General features: G+C 42.9%; 1 protein-coding gene across 1 annotated transcript in view; it reads left to right on the plus strand.

Annotated features, from left to right (window-relative positions):
• The window catches only part of LOC139154774 (gasdermin-A2-like), a 46052-nt gene extending 27047 nt beyond the window's left edge, over positions 1-19005 (plus strand). Inside the window, exons 7-11 of the mRNA XM_070729746.1 lie at positions 5805-5854; positions 11756-11892; positions 13743-13893; positions 15275-15348; positions 18218-19005. Coding sequence (XP_070585847.1) covers positions 5805-5854; positions 11756-11892; positions 13743-13893; positions 15275-15348; positions 18218-18460 — 655 coding nt within the window. The 3' untranslated portion in view covers positions 18461-19005. The remainder of the gene's footprint in view (positions 1-5804; positions 5855-11755; positions 11893-13742; positions 13894-15274; positions 15349-18217) is intronic.
• The last annotated feature ends 808 nt before the right edge of the window (positions 19006-19813 follow it).

Raw genomic sequence — 19813 nt, forward strand, 5'->3', positions numbered from 1 at the left:
CCCCTTCGATTTCACCTTCCTTCCTTCCCCCCTCTGATTTTACCTTCCTTCTTTTCCCCTCTGATTTTACCTTCCTTCCTCTCCCCTCTGATTTTACCTTCCTTCTTTCCCCCCTTCGATTTCACCTTCCTTCTTTTCCCCCCTTCGATTTCACCTTCCTTCTTTTCCCCTCTTCTTTTCCCTTCCTTCCTTCCCCCTCTGATTTTACCTTCCTTCTTTCCCCTCCTTCGATTTCACCTTCCTTCCTCCCCCCTCTGATTTTACCTTCCTTCTTTTCCCCCCTTCGATTTCACCTTCCTTCCTCCCCCTCTGATTTTCCCTTCCTTCTTTTCCCCTCTTCTTTTCCCTTCCTTCTTTTCCCCTCTGATTTTACCTTCCTTCTTTTCCCCTCTTCTTTTCCCTTCCTTCCTCTCCCCTCTGATTTTCCCTTCCTTCTTTTCCCCTCTTCTTTTCCCTTCCTTCTTTTCCCCTCTGATTTTACCTTCCTTCTTTTCCCCTCTTCTTTTCCCTTCTTTCCCCTCTGATTTTACCTTCCTTCTTTTCCCCTCTTCTTTCCCCTTCCTTCTTTTCCCCTCTGATTTTACCTTCCTTCTTTTCCCCTCTTCTTTTCCCTTCCTTCTTTTCCCCTCTGATTTTCCCTTCCTTCTTTTCCCCTCTTCTTTTCCCTTCCTTCCTTTCCCCTCTGATTTTACCTTCCTTCTTTTCCCCTCTTCTTTTCCCTTCATTTTTTCCCCTCTGATTTTTCCTTCCTTCTTTTCCCCTCTTCTTTTACCTTCCTTCCTCCCCCCTCTGATTTTACCTTCCTTCTTTTCCCCCCTTCGATTTCACCTTCCTTCCTCCCCCCCTCTGATTTTACCTTCCTTCTTTTCCCCTCTTCTTTTCCATTCCTTCTTTTCCCCTCTGATTTTACCTTCCTTCTTTTCCCCTCTTCTTTTCCCTTCCTTCCTCTCCCCTCTGATTTTACCTTCCTTCTTTTCCCCTCTTCTTTTCCCTTCCTTCTTTTCCCCTCTGATTTTACCTTCCTTCTTTTCCCCTCTTCTTTTCCCTTCCTTCCTCTCCCCTCTGATTTTACCTTCTTTCTCCCCCTTCGATTTCACCTTCCTTCCTTCCCTCCCCTCATCTGATTTTACCTTCCTTCCTCCCCCCTCTGATTTTACCTTCCTTCTTTTCCCCTCTGATTTTACCTTCCTTCTTTTCCCCTCTTCCTTTACCTTCATTCCCCTCCTGATTTTATCTTCCTTCCTCATCCTTTCACTTTCCTTCCCTCCCCTCATCTGATTTTACCTTCTTTCCCTTCTGATTTTACTCTCCTTTCTCCTTCATTCCTGAGTTCTACTGCCAAGGTTCCAGGTAGCTTCCAAACTAAATCAGAACTCATAGTAGTCCTCAAAGTTCCAATTTATTTCTGGAGCCATCCTGGCACCTGCACTGGGAAACCCGAATCTGAGTTTCCCAACCAGTTGAAAGTTCACATCCCTTGTCCCCCACTCACAAACTTGTCATGTTGCCCACTCAGAATGTGCCAGTGTAGCAAGTCCTCTCAGGTAGTTGACATAGAATGGCCTTGAACCACTCGAAATAACAGCTTTGTGGCTGTTCCTTCATGAAAATCACCCCTCCCAAGTTCCCAAAAACTCTATAGATAGTGTGGCAAGCCATTAATTTATCACCAACTTCTGCACCAGCTTGACAGGCAGTCTTCCCTCAAGAAAAAAGTATATCCTGCAATGCAGAGATCAGAAGGGGTTAATCAGTTTAACCACCCATTCCTCCATCAGGGGGACCCTTGGGCTTATCTGGATATTTGTCATGGAATTGTTTAACTAACCTGTCATTTTCCAACGTTTTACTCATGTGAGGGTACCCCTTCTAATGAATGAAGTATTGTAATTGGTTTCTAAATACTGGAGGATCTAAGATTTTTTTGCACCTCATAATGCATCTCCCCTTCTTTTACAAGGGGGAGAGGCAGTAATAGAGTTTGTGGCCTCAATTCAGATTTGTCATCAGTTTTATTAAGCTGCATTAGAATACTGGATGGACCTTCCCTAATGTTCTAGGCAATGCAAGCTGTACAGTGACCAGGTTTATTATTTTAATTATTGGGAGGGGCCCTAAGAATTTTGGCCCTAGCTTTTTGCTGGGCAATCTCAATCAGATATATTTTGTGGATAGGAAAACTTTATCTCCCACTCAGAAAGAGGTTAGAGCGATCTTTGCTTATCAGCTTGTTTCTTGTAGGTTTCGGCAGCATTAGTCAGTGCTCTCTTGGTGTTTTCCCATCCTTTCTTTAAGATTTCCATCTATTCAGCCAGGGACATTGAAGTGGGTACTTCCGTGAGTAGTTCCAGCATGGGAATGAACTGTATTTGTATTTATTAGATTTGTATGCCGCCCCTCTCTGAAGACTCGGGGCGGCTAACAACAATATAAAAAGACAATGTAAACAAATCTAATAATAAAAAACAATCTAAAACTCTTGATCATTGGTGACTTGAAAAGGAGTCAACCCTGTGCTGTTGTGAACAGCATTGTTATACGCTACTTCTACAAATGGTAGCAGCTCTGCCCAGTCATCTTGTCGGTAATCTACATAATAACAGAGGAACTGCTCCACTATCGCATTGGTCTGTTCTGCTGCACCATTGGTACTCAGATGGAAATGAACTCTCTCTCCAAAACTTGGCAGTGAATTGTATACCTCTATTGGATATGATCCTCTTGGGCACCCCATGCAAGCGGTAGATGTGCTTGATGAACAGTTTTGCTAAGTGTCTGGCAAATGGCAATCCAGAGCAAGTGACAAAATGGGCTTGCTTGGAGAACAAATCAACAACCTTCTAGATCATAGTGTTGCCCTTGCTGTCCAGGAGTTCCACTATGAAATCCATTGCAATCTTTTCCCAGGGTTTACTGGGATCAGCCACCTGCTGTAGGAGTCCAGGTGGTTTTCCGGGCTATTGTTTCTTGGTGGCACAAGTAGCACAGCTCTTCACGTAGTCCTCCACCTCTGGTTTCATTTTTGGCCACCAGAACTGTCTCTGCAACCTTTCTCTCATGGTTAGAATATCCTTGTTATCATTAATCCAGGGATTGCTAGGCAGAGCTGCCTTAAATTTCTCTTTAAAATCCACATCACATCTGTTTTAGGGGAGGGGCTTCAATTCATTGCCCAGTTAATGAAATGCTCCAGACTGACAGCATTGCTTTCAATGACATTCAGCTCCAGATCAGATCAGCCTTTTTTTTTCTTTGCATGAAGGGGGAACACCGAGTAAAGAAAAACAAGAACCCCAAATGGTGGGGATGGGAGCTTTCGTATTTGGTATGTATCCTATTTTCATCAGACTGCTACCTCTTTGTGACTAAGGTTGCTTTTTACAGTATGGAGTGGAACAACAGCACCCTTTGCCTTGGCTGCCAGTGCTGCTGCCTTTTCACCGCAGAGATCCAGCAATGCCTCACCAAAACAGCACGTCCACTCAGGGATGCTTTCTCTTTCCCCTCCCCAGGATTGCACTAAGTGGCAGCTCATTCCTGCCCTGTCCTTCCAGGATCACACAAAGCAAACTGTTTCTTTAAAAAAAAATATTGAAAGTTCTTATAAAAGCTGTTGCTTATGCTATATACAAAAAAGAAAACCATACATGGATAACAAAAAACAGAACAAAAAGAAAAAACTGTAAACATATATACATATATATACAGTATATCACATGTTTTTGGTGAATTTTTAAAATTAAGGCAGACTAGGATAGCGCTATTTCAGCCTTGTTCTGGCCTCATCAGTTAGCCATACTCTTACTGGGATTTGATCCTGGGGCTTCTGCCTTGTAAGGCAGAGAATTAACCTCTAGGCCACCAGATCTGATCCCTTCAGCTTTGTACCAGGGAGGAGCTATATGTTTTTTCTGTTGGATCACCCTGGTATATTGAAGGAATGTCACAGCTCCTTTCTGCCTCTAGACCCAACCCAGGGCCATTTCAAGGCAGTTAATTTATTCATTTATGTTCTGTATGTATCACATGTTTTTGCTGAATTTTTAAAATTAAGGGAGATTTAGATAGAGCTATTTTGGCCTTGTTCTGACCTCATCAGCTAGCCATACCTTTACTGGGATTTGATCCTGGGGCTTCTGCCTTGTAAGGCAGAGAATTAACCTCTAGGCCAGTGTTTCCCAACCTTGGCAACTTGAAGATATCTGGACTTCAACTCCCAGAATTCCCCAGCCAGCATTTGCTCACAACAACAATAGATACAATAAAATAAAAACCCTATGATTATAAAAAACTAAGAATTCTAAAACAATCATACCAATCTCATATGTTGAGTCAGGAAGGATAAGGGGAGAAATCAATCCCCCCGTGCTTGGTGGGTTTTAAACATCTTATGGAAGGCAAGGAGGGTGGGGGCAATTCGAATCTCAGGGGGGAGTTGATTCCAGAGGGCTGGGGCTACCACAGAGAAGGCTCTTCCCGTAGGTCCTGCCAGATGACATTGCTTAGTCAACGGGACCCGGAGAAAGCCGACTCTGTGGGACCTAATCGGCTGCTGGGATTCGTGCAGCAGAAGGCGGTCCTGTAGGTATTCTGGTCTAATGCCATGTAGGGTTTTATAGGTCATTACCAACACTTTGAATTGTGACCGGAAACTGATCGGCAGCCAATGCAAGCCGAGAAATGTTGACGAGACCTGGGCATACCTAGGGAGGTCCATGATAGCTGTCAAGGCCGCATTCTGCATGATCTGAAGTTTCCGAACACTTTTCAAAGGTAGTCCCATGTAGAGAGCATTGCAGTAGTTGAACTCGAGGTGATGAGGGCATGAGTGACTGTGAGCAATGACTCCCTGTCCAAATAGGGCCGCAACTGTGAACCTCGGCAAATGCCCTCCCCGCCACAGCCGAAAGTAGATGTTCTAATGTCAGCTGTGGATCGAGGCAGACACCCAAGTTGTGAACACTCTTCAATGGGGTCAACAATTCCCCCCCACCAGGGTAATGGATGGACAGATGGAATTATCCTTTGGAGGCAGAACCCACAGCCATTCTGTCTTGTCAAGGTTGAGTTTGAGCCTGTTGACACCCATCCAGACCCCAACAGCCTCCAGGCACCAGCACATCACTTCCACTGCTTCACTCACTGGACATGGGGTGGAGATGTACAACTGGGGATCATCAGCATGCCCTTGGATGATCTCACCCAGCAGTTTCATGTATATATTAAATAGCAGGGGGGAGAGGACCGACCCCTGAGGCACCTCACAAGGGAGAGACCTAGAGGTCGACCTCTGACCCGCCACTAACACCGACTGCGACCGACTTGAGATGTAGGAGGAGAACCACCGCAAAACAGTGCCCCCCACTCCCAATTCCTCCAGCCGGCGCAGAAGGATACAATGGTCAATTGTATTGAAAGCCGCTGAGAGGTCAAGAAGCACCAGGACAGATGACAAGCCCCTGTCCCAGGCCCACCAGAGATCATCCATCAGCGCTACCGACGCAGCTTCCGTGTTGTATCCTGAATCCTGACTGTTGAGGGCCTAGATAATCGGCTTCTTCCAAGGACCATTGGAGATAGAGTGACACCATCTTCTCAACAACCTTCCCATAAAGGGAAGGTTGGAGACTGGACAGTAGTTATTGAGTATGGTTGGGTCCAGGGAAGGCTTCTTGAGGAAGGGGCATACAAATGCCTCCTTGTAGGGAGCCAGGAAGGACCCCCTCCCCAGAGAAGCGTTGATAATCTCCTGGACCCAGCTCCATGTCACCTCCCAAAACCAGCCAGGAGGGACATGGGTCCAGCAAACAGGTGGTGGAACTCACAGATCCAATGGCCTTGTCCACTTCATCAGGTGTCACCAGGTCAAACTCCTCTTAGACAGGTGGACAAAGATGGGCCCCAGTCACCTTGACTGACTCATTGTCAGTCAATTCTGCTACCTAATTGGACTCATCCAAATCTGAGCGATTTTATCAGCGAAAAATTTGTTAAAATCCTCGGCACTACCCTGCAAGGGCTCCCCAACTCCCCTCTGATTAACAAGGGAGCGGCTTACCCCAAACAGGGCAGCCAGGTGAGATTCCACTGATGTAGTCAAGACGGCATGATATGCGCATCTTGCCGCCTTCAGTGCCAAGTTATGCTCATATTTGCTTGACTCTGCCAGGCATCACAATTCATTTTTTTACATGATATTTCCCTGATTTTTAAACATTTTAATACAATTTGGTTTCCCCCCACCCTCTTGATTTATTCCATTTTTTTTCATGAATTCCTTGATAATTCCCTGTATTTAACAACTATTGTCTGGTCTCCAACCTTCTCTTTATGGAAGCTGCGAGTTCCGCCACCTGCTTACTGGATCCGTGTCCCTCTTGGCTGGTTTTGGCCAGCAGAGATATGACTTGGAGATGGGTCCAGGAGATTGTCAATGCTTCTCTGAGGAGGGGGTCCTTTCCAGATCCCTACAAGGAGGCACTTGTGCGCCCCCTCCTCAAGAAGCCTTCCCTGGACCCAGCCATACTTAAGAACTATCACCCAGAAGGTTGTTGAGAAGGTGGTGTCACTCCAGCTCCAATGGTCCTTGGATGAAGCCAATTATCTGGGCCCCAACAGTCAGGATTTAGGCCTGGCTACAGCACGAAAACTGCTTTGATCGTGCTGATAGATGATCTCTGACAGGCCCAGGATAGGGCCTCTCAGCAGCTTTTGATATCATTGACCATGGTATTCTTCTGTGCTGGCTAGAGGATTGGGAGTAGGAGGCGCCGTTTTATGGTGGTTCTCTCCTACCTCTCTGGTCAATCGCAGTCAATATTAGCAGGGGATCAGAGGTCGACTCCCTTCTGGGGTCCCTCAGTCCTCTCCCCCCTGTTGTTTAATATCTACATGAAATCACTGGGTGAGATCATCTAAGGGCACGGGGAGAGTTATCATCAATACATTGATTATACTCAGCTATACATATCCATTTATTATTATTATTATTATTATTATTAATAATAATAATAATAATAATAATAATAATAATAATAATAATAATTAGATTTGTATGCCGCCCCTCTCCATAGACTCGGGGTGGCTTACAACAATGATAAAAACAATATATAATGACAAATCTAATAGTTAGAATCTAAAATAACAATAATACATTTAAAAAGTCTAAAAAACAAGAAACCCCAATATATATATAAAAAACATACATACAGTCATATCATACACAAAGAACTACATAGGCAGGTGGAGATGTTTCAGTTCCCCCACTCCTGATGACAGGTGGGTTTTAAGGAGTTTACAAAAGGCAAGGAGGGTGGGGGCAGTTCTAATCTCTGGAGGGAGACCAACTCTGTGGGACCTAGCCGGTCACTGGGATTCATGCGGCAGAAGGCGGTCTCGTAGATACCATGGTCCGGTGCCATGAAGGGCTTTATAGGTGATGACCAACACTTTGAATTGTGACCGGAAACTGATCGGCAACCAATTCAGACTGCTGTGTGTTGGAGTAACATGGGCATATTTTGGAAAGCCCATGATTGATCTCGCAGCTGCATTCTGCACGACCTGAAGTTTCCGAACACTTTTCAAAGGTAGCCCCATGTAGAGAGCATTACAGTAGTCGAGCCTCGAGGTGATGAGGGCATGAGTGACTGTGAGCAGTGATTCCCGGTCCAAATAGGGCCGCAACTGGTGCACCAGGCAAACCTGGGCAAATGTTCCCCTCGCCACAGCTGAAATATGTGGAGAAGTTTATGTGGACAAATTAAACACTATAAAGATCGCTTGCAAGTGCGTGACACTTCCAACATAATCTACTGGATCCCCTGCATGAAATGCCTGTGTCAGTGTAGGACAAATAGGGAGAAAGACAATTACCAAACTGCAAGAACACAAGGAAGTGGGCAGATTTTATCTATTTATTCATTCATTCATTCATTCATTCATTCATTCACTCACTCACTCACTCACTTACTTACTTACTTACTTACTTACTTACTTATTTATTTATTTATTTATTTATTTATCTATTTATTTATCCAATACACAAATACATAGGAAGAAAAATAAACATGTAGTAATATACATAAGGGTAAAGTGAACTTAGAGGAGAGGATATATGAAAGAAAGAAAATATATATGATAAGTGAGAGAAAGGAAAGACAATTGGACAGGGGACGAAAGGCACACCAGTGCACCTATGTACGCCCCATACTGGCCTCTTAGGAACCTGGAGAGGTCAATCGTGGAGAGTCTAACGGAGAAATGTTGGGGGTTAGGGGTTGACACAATTGAGTCCGGTAATGAGTTCCACGCTTCGATAACTCGATTGTTGAAATCATATTTTTTACAGTCAAGTTTGGAGCGGTTCGTATTAAGTTTGAATCTGTTGCGTGCTCTTGTGTTGTTGCGGTTGAAGCTGAAGTAGTCATTGACCGGCAGGACGTTGCAGCATATGATCTTGTGGGCAATACTCAAATCGTGTTTTATGCACCGTAGTTCTAGGCTTTCTAGGCCCAGGATTGTTAGTCTATTTTGGTAGGATATTCTGTTTCGAGTGGAGGAGTGAAGGGCTCTTCTGGTGAAATATCTTTGGATATTTTCAAGGGTGTTGATGTCTGAGATGTGGTATGGGTTCCAGACAGATGAGCAGTAGTCTAGGATGGGTCTGGCAAAAGTTTTGTAGGCTCTTGTGAGTAGTGTGAGATTGCCTGAGCAGAAGCTGCGTAGGATCAGGTTAACAACTCTAGAAGCTTTTTTGGCGATATTGTTGCAGTGGGCTTTAGCACTTAGGTCATTTGATATTAGTATTCCAAGGTCTTTTACTGAGTGTGGGTTGGCAGTGAGAGATTGTTTATTCAGTTTGTATGTGCGGTTTGGATTATTTTTGCCGATGTGGAGGGTAGAGCATTTGTTGGTTGATATCTGAAGTTGCCAGGTGTTAGACCAGTCTGAGACAAAGTCCAGGTCTTTTTGGAGAGTGAGTATGTTGTCTGGTGTTGAAAAGTTTCACATCGTCGGCAAAAAGAACACAGTTGCTTTCGATATGGTCACAGAGGTCATTGATGTAGAGAATGAAGAGAGTAGGACCTAGTACGCTTCCCTGGGGAACTCATTGTCACCTCAATAATCAATAATACCTTTGAGTACAATAATCAAGGACCTACATTCAATTTTTCAGCTTTTCAACAATTAATCACAAAAACAACTAGGGAAATGATTAGAGCCTAGAAAATGGGCCCTCGCAAATCAACAGGAGTACTGATTTACCTCCAGCTTATCAATGTGGGGGCTTGGTTGCGGGGGCTTGGTATTACAAGGAAACAACAACCAACAACTTAAAACCAACTATCAATTCCCCAATGTACATCTAAAAAGCTACACACCACAGACAACATATAAATACCACACACCCAACAGCCCAAAACACGCAGAGAAGTCCCTGAGGATGGGCTCCCTGGTCCCAGTGACCGACTCAGATTGGATCCTGCAACATTATCCTGGGACACCTATATTTGCCTTAATTTGGGAAAGGCATGTTCCAGGTTCCTAGCTTTAGGACAAGTTAGTGAAACATTGTAAATTTGTAAGATAGTATATGAACTTTTTCAAAAGCTGTGGTTGGCACATTCAAATCTAAAATATAGGATGACAACAGTTCTTTACATGCAGAAGTAGGTAAGAAAGAAAGCATAGATTTTTTCAAATTTTTATTGTACTGGATTTGGAAGGTCAGCTAAACTGCGATTGATGTTGTTATCATCTCATTCTGTTTATTCATCCTATTGATATTATTCTTTTATATTTCTGATTTATTATTTGGAAAACCAAGTGCAGGTAAAAGGTTTTTGTTCTCTCTTTTTCACTTCTTTCTCTTATGTACAAAATCAGAAACTGAGATACAGTCACTAACCAACACTGTGCGAATCTTTAGCAATGACATCAACATGGAATTTGGCCTGGATAAATGTGCCACAGTGGCACTGAAAAAGGGGGAAATCACTGAAAGTGAGGGTATTGAAATGCCAAATGGTCAAACCATCAAGTGCCACCAGCCAGAAACCTACAGATACTTGGGCATCTTGCAATTGGATAATATCAAGCATGGTCATGTGAAAACTGTGATCAGCAAAGAGTACATCCAGAGGACCAGAAAAATTTTGAAGAGCAAACTGAATGGTGGCAACACTATCAAGACTATAAATACGTGGCCCATTCCTGTCATTGGATACACAGCTGGCATAGTGAACTGGACTCAAGCAGAGCTGGACAAGTTGGACAGGAAAACCAGAAAATTAATGACGATCCATCATGCACTACAGTGACATTGATAGGCTGTATTTACCAAGGAAAATAGGTGGCAGAAGACTTTTGCAAGTGAAGCAGACAGTGGAAGAAGAGAAGCATGCATTAGCTGACTATGTGAAGGAGAGCAAAGAGTCAGCGTTGATGGAGGTCAACAATAGGAAACTGCTCAAGGTGAAGCAAACTGAACTAATATTGGCGGCACAGTACAGAAAAACTGTAACTCAATGTCGTATGGACAGTTGGCAGAACATGGCCAGTTCTTGGAGAAGATTGAAGGCAAAGTGAATAAAGAAAACACCTGGTCATGGCTTACAAGTGGAACACTCAAAAAGGAGACAGAAAGACTAATATTGGCGGCACAAGAACAGGCTATTAGAGCAAATGCTGTCAAAGCCAGAATTGAAAAATCAACAGATGATCCAAAGTGCAGACTCTGTGAAGAAACAGATGAAACAATCGATCACATACTCAGCTGCTGCAAAAAAATCACACAGACTGACTACAAGCATAGACACGATACTGTGGCACAGATGATCCACTGGAACTTGTGCCAGAACTACCATCTACCAGTGTCAAAGAACTGGTGGGATCATAAGCCCGAAAAAGTGGTCGAAAATGAGCAAGCAAAACTACTGTGGGACTTCCAACTTCAGACTGACCGAATTCTGAAGCATAACACACCAGACACCCTGATTGTGGAGAAAAATAAAAAATGGATCATCGACATCGCAATCCCAGGAGACAGCAGAATTGAGAAGCAGCTAGAGAAATTAGTGAAATATGAAGATCTAAAAATCGAGCTGCAACGACTCTGGCATAAGCCAGTGAAAGTGGTCCCAGTGGTACTTGGCACGCTGGGCCCAGTGCCAAAGGATCTCAGTGGACATTTGAAAACCATCGGAATTGACAAAATCTCCATCTGTCAATTGCAAAAGGCCACTTTACTGGGATCGGCAAACATAATTCACCACTACATCATGCAGTCCTAGGTGCTTGGGAAGCACCTGACTGGTGATGAAATACGAAATCCAGAATTGTTTTCTGTGTTGTATTGACATAATAATAATAATAATAATAATAATAATAATAATAATAATAACAACAACAACAACAACAACAATAACAACAATAGTAATAAGAGCAGCAGCAGCAACAACAATCACGATTCATTCAGAGACCACATTGTAAAAAAAATATAGAACTTAAAAGGCTCTGCAATACTATATGCTGGCAATATTTATTACCATGCTTATTTAAAATAATATCCAAATTTTTAGGGGGTAGTGTTTTTTATCCTGCCTTTTTATATTTACAACTTAAGCCAATGAATATACCATATGAATACACCAATATTTCCCTCCTATTTTACCCATATTTTTTTCTTCTGGCCCTGAGCCAGTATAAGAACAGCACACCCTGATTTTTAGCACTTTTGTTTCTGTTTGGAAAGACAACAGGCTTAAAAAGGAAGTTGAGAAAGAATATGCACCATTTTCTTTAATGACTTCAAAACTGCGTGGCAAATTTCTAACTAGTTTGGTGGCTCTAATGAAGAAAAGTGACCTTTTGGGAGAACTGGAGCTCCAGGTAAAGAGGTTTCTGTTATTAATACTGTGATTCATTTTCTTTTTTTTCTTATAGTTTTTATTTATCTATCTATCATCTATCTATCTATTTATTTATTAGATTTGTATGCCGCCTCTCTCTGTAGACTCGGGGCGGTTCACAACAACAATAAAACAATTCAAGACAAATCTAATAATTTTAAAACATTTTAAAAAACCTGTTATTAAAGCACACATACACACAATGTCTATGTAACTGTGGCAGCTGTATATGATCTATAGACGAGTATATCGTTATATACCATATTTTTTGGAGTATAAAATGTATTGGAATATAAGATGCACCCAGATTTTAAAGGTGGAAAAAAAGGAAAAAAGTATTCTGAACCAAATGTTTTAGTAATATATTATTTAATAAAATATCAGAATACTTTTTATAAACATATATACTTTTTGCAACCATGTACACTTTTTACAAACTTCAAACTTGACAACATTAGGACTTGTGGACTTCAAGCCCCAGAATTCCTCCTCCAGTCATGCTAGCTCAGGAATGGGAGTTGAGGTCCACAAGTCTTAAACTTGCCAAGTTTGAATGCACCCCAACCCTTAACCTAGGGGTCTTCAAAATGTGACAGCTTTAAAACTAGTTGGCCTTCTCTGGGTCCCGTCGACTAAATAATGTCGTCTGGTGGGACCCAGGGGAAGAGCCTTCTCTGTGGTGGCCCCAACCCTCTGGAACCAGCTCCCCCCAGAGATTAGGATTGCCCCCACCCTCCTTGCCTTTCGTAAACTTCTTAAGACCCTCCTCTATCATCAGACATGGGGGAATTGAGACATCTCCCCCTGGCCTATATAATTTATGCATGGTATGTTTGTGTGTATGTCTGCTTTTAGAGACTTTTTAATATTAGGTTTGTGATACATTATTCATATTATTGTTGTGAGCCGCCCTGAGTCTGTGAAGAGGGGCGGCACACAAATCTAATGAATAAATAAATTAAATAAATAAATAAATAAATAAATAGTGGACTTCAACTCCCAGACTTCCTCCTCCAGTCACGTTAGATAACGTAATTAGAAGCCAAAAAAAGCCTGGGTTTTTTGCCCGGGTTTTCACAAAAATAGGTGGGCAAAGAGTCTGTGAAGCTTGCAGGAAGCTCCTGGATGCTGGGGAATGCCAAAATGCCCCCTTTTGTGAAAAATTGGCCATTTTTTGCCCTTTTGTCAGAAAAATGGGACATTTTTCCATCCCCCAGCACCCAGGAGCTTCCTGCAGGCTTCCCAGACCCTCTGTCCACCACATTTTTGCAAAAAAAGCAGCCCCCATTTTTCTGTTACTATGACTTTATAATAAGTAATATAAGCATGCATGACTTTCCTAATCTGGTTATCTTGAAGGGCTGTCATTTATCCTTGTAATATGATTTTTCTTAATTTTTTGGATTACCGGTATTTACTGTAGGTTCTGAGACCTAAACAACTACCAGCTCTCAGGTATTAACTACATACATTATTGTTTCTCTCAAAATTTGGGGCAAGCTCAAGAGGATCTGGCAGGCAGAAAGGAGGAAGTTACATTGAGGGGCTGCCAATCTGTCAATAACCAAAAGTCACAATATCCTTTTCGTCTAACACTAGAAAAGATTTTGAAAAGAACGATTTAAGTTTCCTGCCACAAATGTTAAAAAGCATTTTCCTCTATGGTTCTTAAGCTTTACTTTATATTTTAAAAATGCATTTAAATTCCCAGTGGACAGCAGTATTCAGATTCAATTCTCACATTACAGTAACCCATCATATGCATGTGTACTACCAAATCCATCTGTAATATATTATTTTCCTGCCTATTCCTCCAACTCAAACCTCTAGCTGGAACAGGTTCTTGAGGACCCTGAACAAGTCAAACTAAATATGGATGAACCAGAGTTTATGGATCTGATGGACAACTTGCACGATGGCAAAGGAGCAATTGTCACTGAACTTGCTGAGGCTACCCTCTATTTTCTTCAGGCTCTTGATGGTAAAAATAGTCTCTCAAATTATAATGGTCATTAATAATTCACTAACTTTCAGCCTAAGAACAAGTAAAATTGGAAGACAAACACATCTTTACAAAATTCTTCTCTGAGGAAGACTTATTTGGCTATCACTTCCTTAACCAGTACAGCGATAGCTCTACTTAAGTGCCCAGAGAAAGGAAAATGCTTCATTCTCTCTGGACTGCCAAAGCCTCCTTAAGCACCACTGAAAGGTTCCTCTGGTAGCCCAGAAAAGCCCAAAGTTGCCAGGATAAAAGGGGGGATGGCAGGAAACTGGACAAGCCTTCGTGGCGCTCTTAAATTTCCTGGGAAATTTTTCCAGGCTCAGGTTCTTAAGTAGAAAATGGTTCTTAAGAAGAGGCAAAAAAATCATGAACACCAAGTTCTTATCTAGAAAAGTTCTTAAGTAGAGGGATACTTAGGTAGAGGTATCACTGTATAAGACACACCTAGATTTCAGTTCACTAATTAAGTGAAGCTGTTTGCCAGTGAAACCTCTACTATGCTTACAATCTCACTTCAGCTTTTCTTTGCTTTGTAGACCTGCAAATATTGTAAATGTGAGGATTAATCAAAAAGTTATTTTTTATCACCATTGTAATTGTGAACCACTTTTAGCAAGAGGTTTAGCACTTGCTAAAAGAGGCAGGTGCTAAACGAAGAGTATACATAGACCCATCATAGAATGGGCAGACACTGTTCATACATAGCCTAAAGAAATATGAAGACTTGTCCCAAAAGGTTTCTTAATGGGTAATCTTTATTATAAATAAATGTTAGCTGCATTTAGGATTAAATTGAACAACAACAAAAATTCAGAGAATATCAGGAATTGCAACTTTAGACATGGTTGGAATCCACTCATTGGAATCCACCCATTCATAATGGCTTTACATACTATAGGAACACAGCTATGGCTTATACAATAGGCCATGATTAAAATAAACCATGGTTAAGGCCAATAAACTTCATTGATAACTTGATCAAAATTTATTAAATGATTTTTCACTTTGTGAATTCACAATGGCTGAATTCACACACAATAGTAAGGTAGAAACATACCATAGGATCCTAACTTAATATGATACTGATGTCACTGACCACTGAAAGGTAAATTGCAAGGAATCAGAACTGATCTGTGATTTAGTATGGTTAATCCTGTTTCATTTATTTATACTGGTTATGCATTCCAGTTTAGAATCTGCTATAGATAATGTACGGGTTATTAATTTCAAATTAATCTAAACCATTTCTTCCAATTGAGAATAAACAATTATTACTAGAGAAATTTTGGGCAGTTATTTTTGATGTAACATTTTCTAGAACAAACTATGTTCTCAATTTGTTTTCTATAAAACCCAGAGCTGACAGAGGTCCAAATAATGCTACTGGTAAAATCTAAGGAAAAAAATATTATATCCCAGCAACTGAATCTGGTAAGAGAACTTCTGAAGCAAAAATAATTTGTTTTAGTTAACATTCATTTTTTTCTAAGGCACTAAAGTATTATATGTGAGTTTTCTCTAGCTCATGGGTGTGAAACTCAACCGTGTCATGCGACATCACATGACATATCACAATGTTTTTTGTCTTTGCGGAGCCAGGGTGGGTGTGGCCTTTGCGTGATGTATCCAGTCCACAGGCCACCAGTTCAACCACCTGGCTCTAGCTGAATTAAGAGGCTATATGTACAAGGCTATATCTTCTGCTTGTTTATTGTAGAACAACAGCAATGCTAAGCGTACTTTGGGTTTCTGTTGTATTTCTATGCTAATAAAACATTGAAGCATATAGTCCAGGTAGTCGTCAACTTGTGATGGAAATTGGTACCAGAGTTTCCTTTATTATGTAACGTAGTTATCAAGTGAATCACACTCAATATTATCAATTTTGTGACTCAGTTTTATGACCAATTTTATCATCACTTTTGCCATGAATGTTAGGGTAAATCACTGCAGTCGTTAGATTAGATTAGATTTATTGGATTTATATGCCGCCCCTCTCCGCAAACTCGGGGTGGCTCACAACAAGGTAAAAACAATACATAATAACAAATCCAATACTGTACCCACCAATCCAATTACAATTTAAGCTAAAAAATTCATAAAAAAACAAACCCAGAATATTAAAAAAAAAAAAACAAGCACACAATCAATCTAACACCAAAACAACATGGGTAAGGGGGAGATCTTTCAGTTCCCCCATGCCTGACGGCAGAGGTGAGTTTTAAGAAGTTTGCGAAAGGCAAGGAGGGTGGGGGCAATCCTAATCTCAGGGGGGAGCTGGTTCCAGAGGGTCGGAGCCGCCACAGAGAAGGCTCTTCCCCTGGGTCCCGCCAGATGGCATTGTTTAGTCGACGGGACCCGGAGAAGGCCAACTCTGTGGGACCGAACCGGTCGCTGGGATTCGTGCGGCAGAAGGTGGTCCCGGAGATATTCTGGTCCGGTGCCATGAAGGGCTTTATAGGTCATAACCAACACTTTGAATTGTGACCGGAAACTGATCGGCAACCAATGCAGACTGCGGAGTGTTGGAGTGATATGGGCATATTTAGAGAAGCCCATAATTGCTCTCGCAGCTGCATTCTGCACGATCTGAAGTTTCCGAACACTTTTCAAAGGTAGCCCCATGTAGAGAGCGTTACAGTAGTCGAGCCTCGAGGTGATGAGGGCATGAGTGACTGTGAGCAATGACTCCCGGTCCAAATAGGGCCGCAACTGGTGCACCAGGCAAACCTGGGCAAACGCCCCCCTCGCCACAGCTGAAAGATGTTTCTCTAATGTGAGCTGTGGGTCGAGGAGGATGCCCAAGTTGCGGACCCTCTCTGAGGGGGTCAATAATCCCCCCCAGGGTAATGGATGGACAGATAGAATTGTCCTTGGGAGGCAAGACCCACAGCCACTCCGTCTTGTTTGGATTGAGTTTGAGTTTGTTGACACCCATCCAGGCCCCAACAGCCTCCAGGCACTGGCACATCACTTCCACTGCTTCGTTGACTGGACATGGGGTGGAGATGTATAACTGGGTATCATCGGCGTAATGATGATACCTCACCCTATGTCCTTGGATGATCTCGCCTAGCGGTTTCATGTAGATATTAAATAGCAGGGGGTAGAGGACCGACCCCTGAGGCACACCACAAGGGAGAGACCTCGAGGTCGACCTCTGACCCCCCACTAACACCGACTGCAACCGACCGGAGAGGTAGGAGGAGAACCACTGGAGAACAGTGCCTCCCACTCCCAACCCCTCCAGCCAGTGCATAAGGATACCATGGGCGATGGTATCGAAAGCCGCTGAGAGGTCAAGGAGCACCAGGACAGAGGATAAGCCCCTGTCCCGGGCCCGCCAGAGATCATCCATCAACGCGACCAAAGCAGTTTCCGTGCTGTAGCCGGGCCTGAATCCAGACTGTTGAGGACCTAGATAATCGGCTTCTTCCAAGGACCGCTGGAGTTGAAGAGCCACCACCTTCTCAACAACCTTCCCCATAAAGGGAAGGTTGGAGACTGGACGGTAGTTATTAAGCACGGCTGGGTCCAAGGAAGGCTTCTTGAGGAGAGGGCGTACAAGTGCCTCCTTATAAAGGGCCGGAAAGGACCCCCTCCCCAAGGAGGCGTTGACAATCTCCTGGACCCAGCTCCGTGTCACCTCCCGACTGGCCGAAACCAGCCAAGAGGGACACGGATCCAGTAAACCAGCCAAGAGGGACACGGATCCAGTAAACAGGTGGCGGAACTCACAGCTCCAGCTTCCTCCATAGACTTAGCTTCATGGAGGCAAGCAGGGAAAATGACAAATGATTATCACATGTACTGCAAACATGTTAAATGCATGCCAGGTGCCAAGTACATGATCTATGATCATATTACTATGGCAATGTTGCAATGTTGAAAAGTACAAGTCAATCGTTTTTCTCCAGTGCTGTTGTTTACCTTAAGGGATTGCTAAACCAAGGGCTGTAAATGGACTAGCTGTATATACTGTACTTTGGCTGCAACTGATACTAAGTATACATTGTATCAGTGTATAGGCAAATTGTTTCAAATATTTAATCTCAAATATTGAGATTAAATAGATCATCTTACTGTTGTTTCATGCTTAGAATATTTTCAGGACCCTCAAAGCAAAATTGCATCACTTCCAATAAGACCAGTGCAATTACAAGATTATAGCATTGCAACTTTACCACTAATATAATGCCATATGCACACTGCATTTTCTATTGGCCTCGATTGATTTTCTACATGTGTATATTACTGATCAAGTAATCAACTCTATTTTATTTGTTTCTTGTTTCCAAAGGTTGAAGGAATCATAGGCGAATATTTCTGCTATGAAAAACAGAATTTTACTGTAGCAGACCAGCAGTTACCTGAAGAGGAATGGGATATAACTGGAACATTAATTGAAGAAATAAGTGGAATATCTATACAACGAAGTGGATGCACTGTTATTGTATCTGTACCCCCTGATGTTTCTTCAACCCTCCCTGCACTATATGTGGCTCTATTTGCACTTGCTCTTCTCTCTAAGGAAAGTTTTTAAGCCATTCTTGTAAACCAGAACATGTTTGCAGATAGAAAAGAATCATGCACAAATGCAGAAATCTAATACTGTATACTCAAAATAAAAGTTGTAATCTGACAGCCTTATTTGAAAGGAAGCTTGCCTGAGAATTGTAATATTCCTTGTGTAGGTCTAAGGTCGCATTGCTGGGCAAGCCAAGATGTGTTCCTAACCACATATGGATGCTTTGTTCACATTATGCTGTTAGCATAAGTTAGCATTAGTTTTGAACTGTAGCCTTTTCAAACATGGAGTTCTAGTTAGGCCTGAAGGCTTGGGAGTTGTTTGTTGACGCCTCAAAGGTTACTGCTAAAACTTCCCTAGATTTGCAGTAACATTTTGTAACATCATGAATGCTTATTGTTCTGTGTGTATGAATGACCACATCATGTAAGCTGCGCATGTACATAGCAAAGGTTGCATAGAGATAACGTTCCTATAAGAAAACTGACTGGGAAGAAGAATAGAAGGATTACTTGGAGGACTATATTCACTCTTAGAATAAAGTTGGCTTCTTCCTCTTGTACAATGGTCTCTGCTTATCTTTGAACACTTCTCCATTTCTACAGATAATATTTATATTAGGTATTTATTTACATTCAATTTTCCCTAACTGCATTCACACAAAGCTCTAAATCATTTGGATGGGAGTTAGCAGGCTCAAACTTCACCCCGACAAGACTGAGTAGCTGTGGGTTCTGCCCCTGAAGGACCATACCATCCACCGTTTCCCGTAAGCTGCACGTGTGAGCATGCGCGCACCCCAATATACCCCCGCGCACCCTTTTCCATGGGCGTGCACTCCCCATCCCCCGACCAGCCCGCGGGGGGCGGGGAGGCGCCTGCTGTAGAAGGCGCTGCCCCCCGCTCGCCCGATCCGCCTCCTCTCCTCCTCTTCCGCTGAAAGAAAAGCGCAGAGGCTGCCTGCTTGAGCCTCCCATAGCTCCACCCTGCTTCGCCCTGCCTGTCATCCTCCATTGTGTTTTTGGGGGGGAGCGGCGGGAAAGCCCTGTGCTGGCTAGGAAAGCTGGCTTTCCGGGAAAGCAGCGCGCCTTTTAAACACGCTGCTTTCCTGCACCTCTTTCCTGGGGGGGGGTGGCCTCCTCCCTCCCCCCTGCCCAGGAAAGAGTTGCAAGAAAGCAGCGCATTTGAAAATCGCGCTGCTTTCTCAGAAAGTCAGCTTTCTTGGCCGGCACAGGGCTTTCCTGCCGCTCCCCCCCCCCCCCAAAAAAAAAACACAACGGAGGTCCAGGATGACAGGCAAAGCGGGGTGGAACAACGGGAGGCTCAAGCTGGTGGCAGCAGACCTTCATTGTCTTTTCAGCTGGGGGG

The sequence above is a fragment of the Erythrolamprus reginae genome, chromosome Z (assembly GCF_031021105.1).
Source record: "Erythrolamprus reginae isolate rEryReg1 chromosome Z, rEryReg1.hap1, whole genome shotgun sequence".
Taxonomy (NCBI): Eukaryota; Metazoa; Chordata; class Lepidosauria; order Squamata; family Dipsadidae; genus Erythrolamprus; species Erythrolamprus reginae.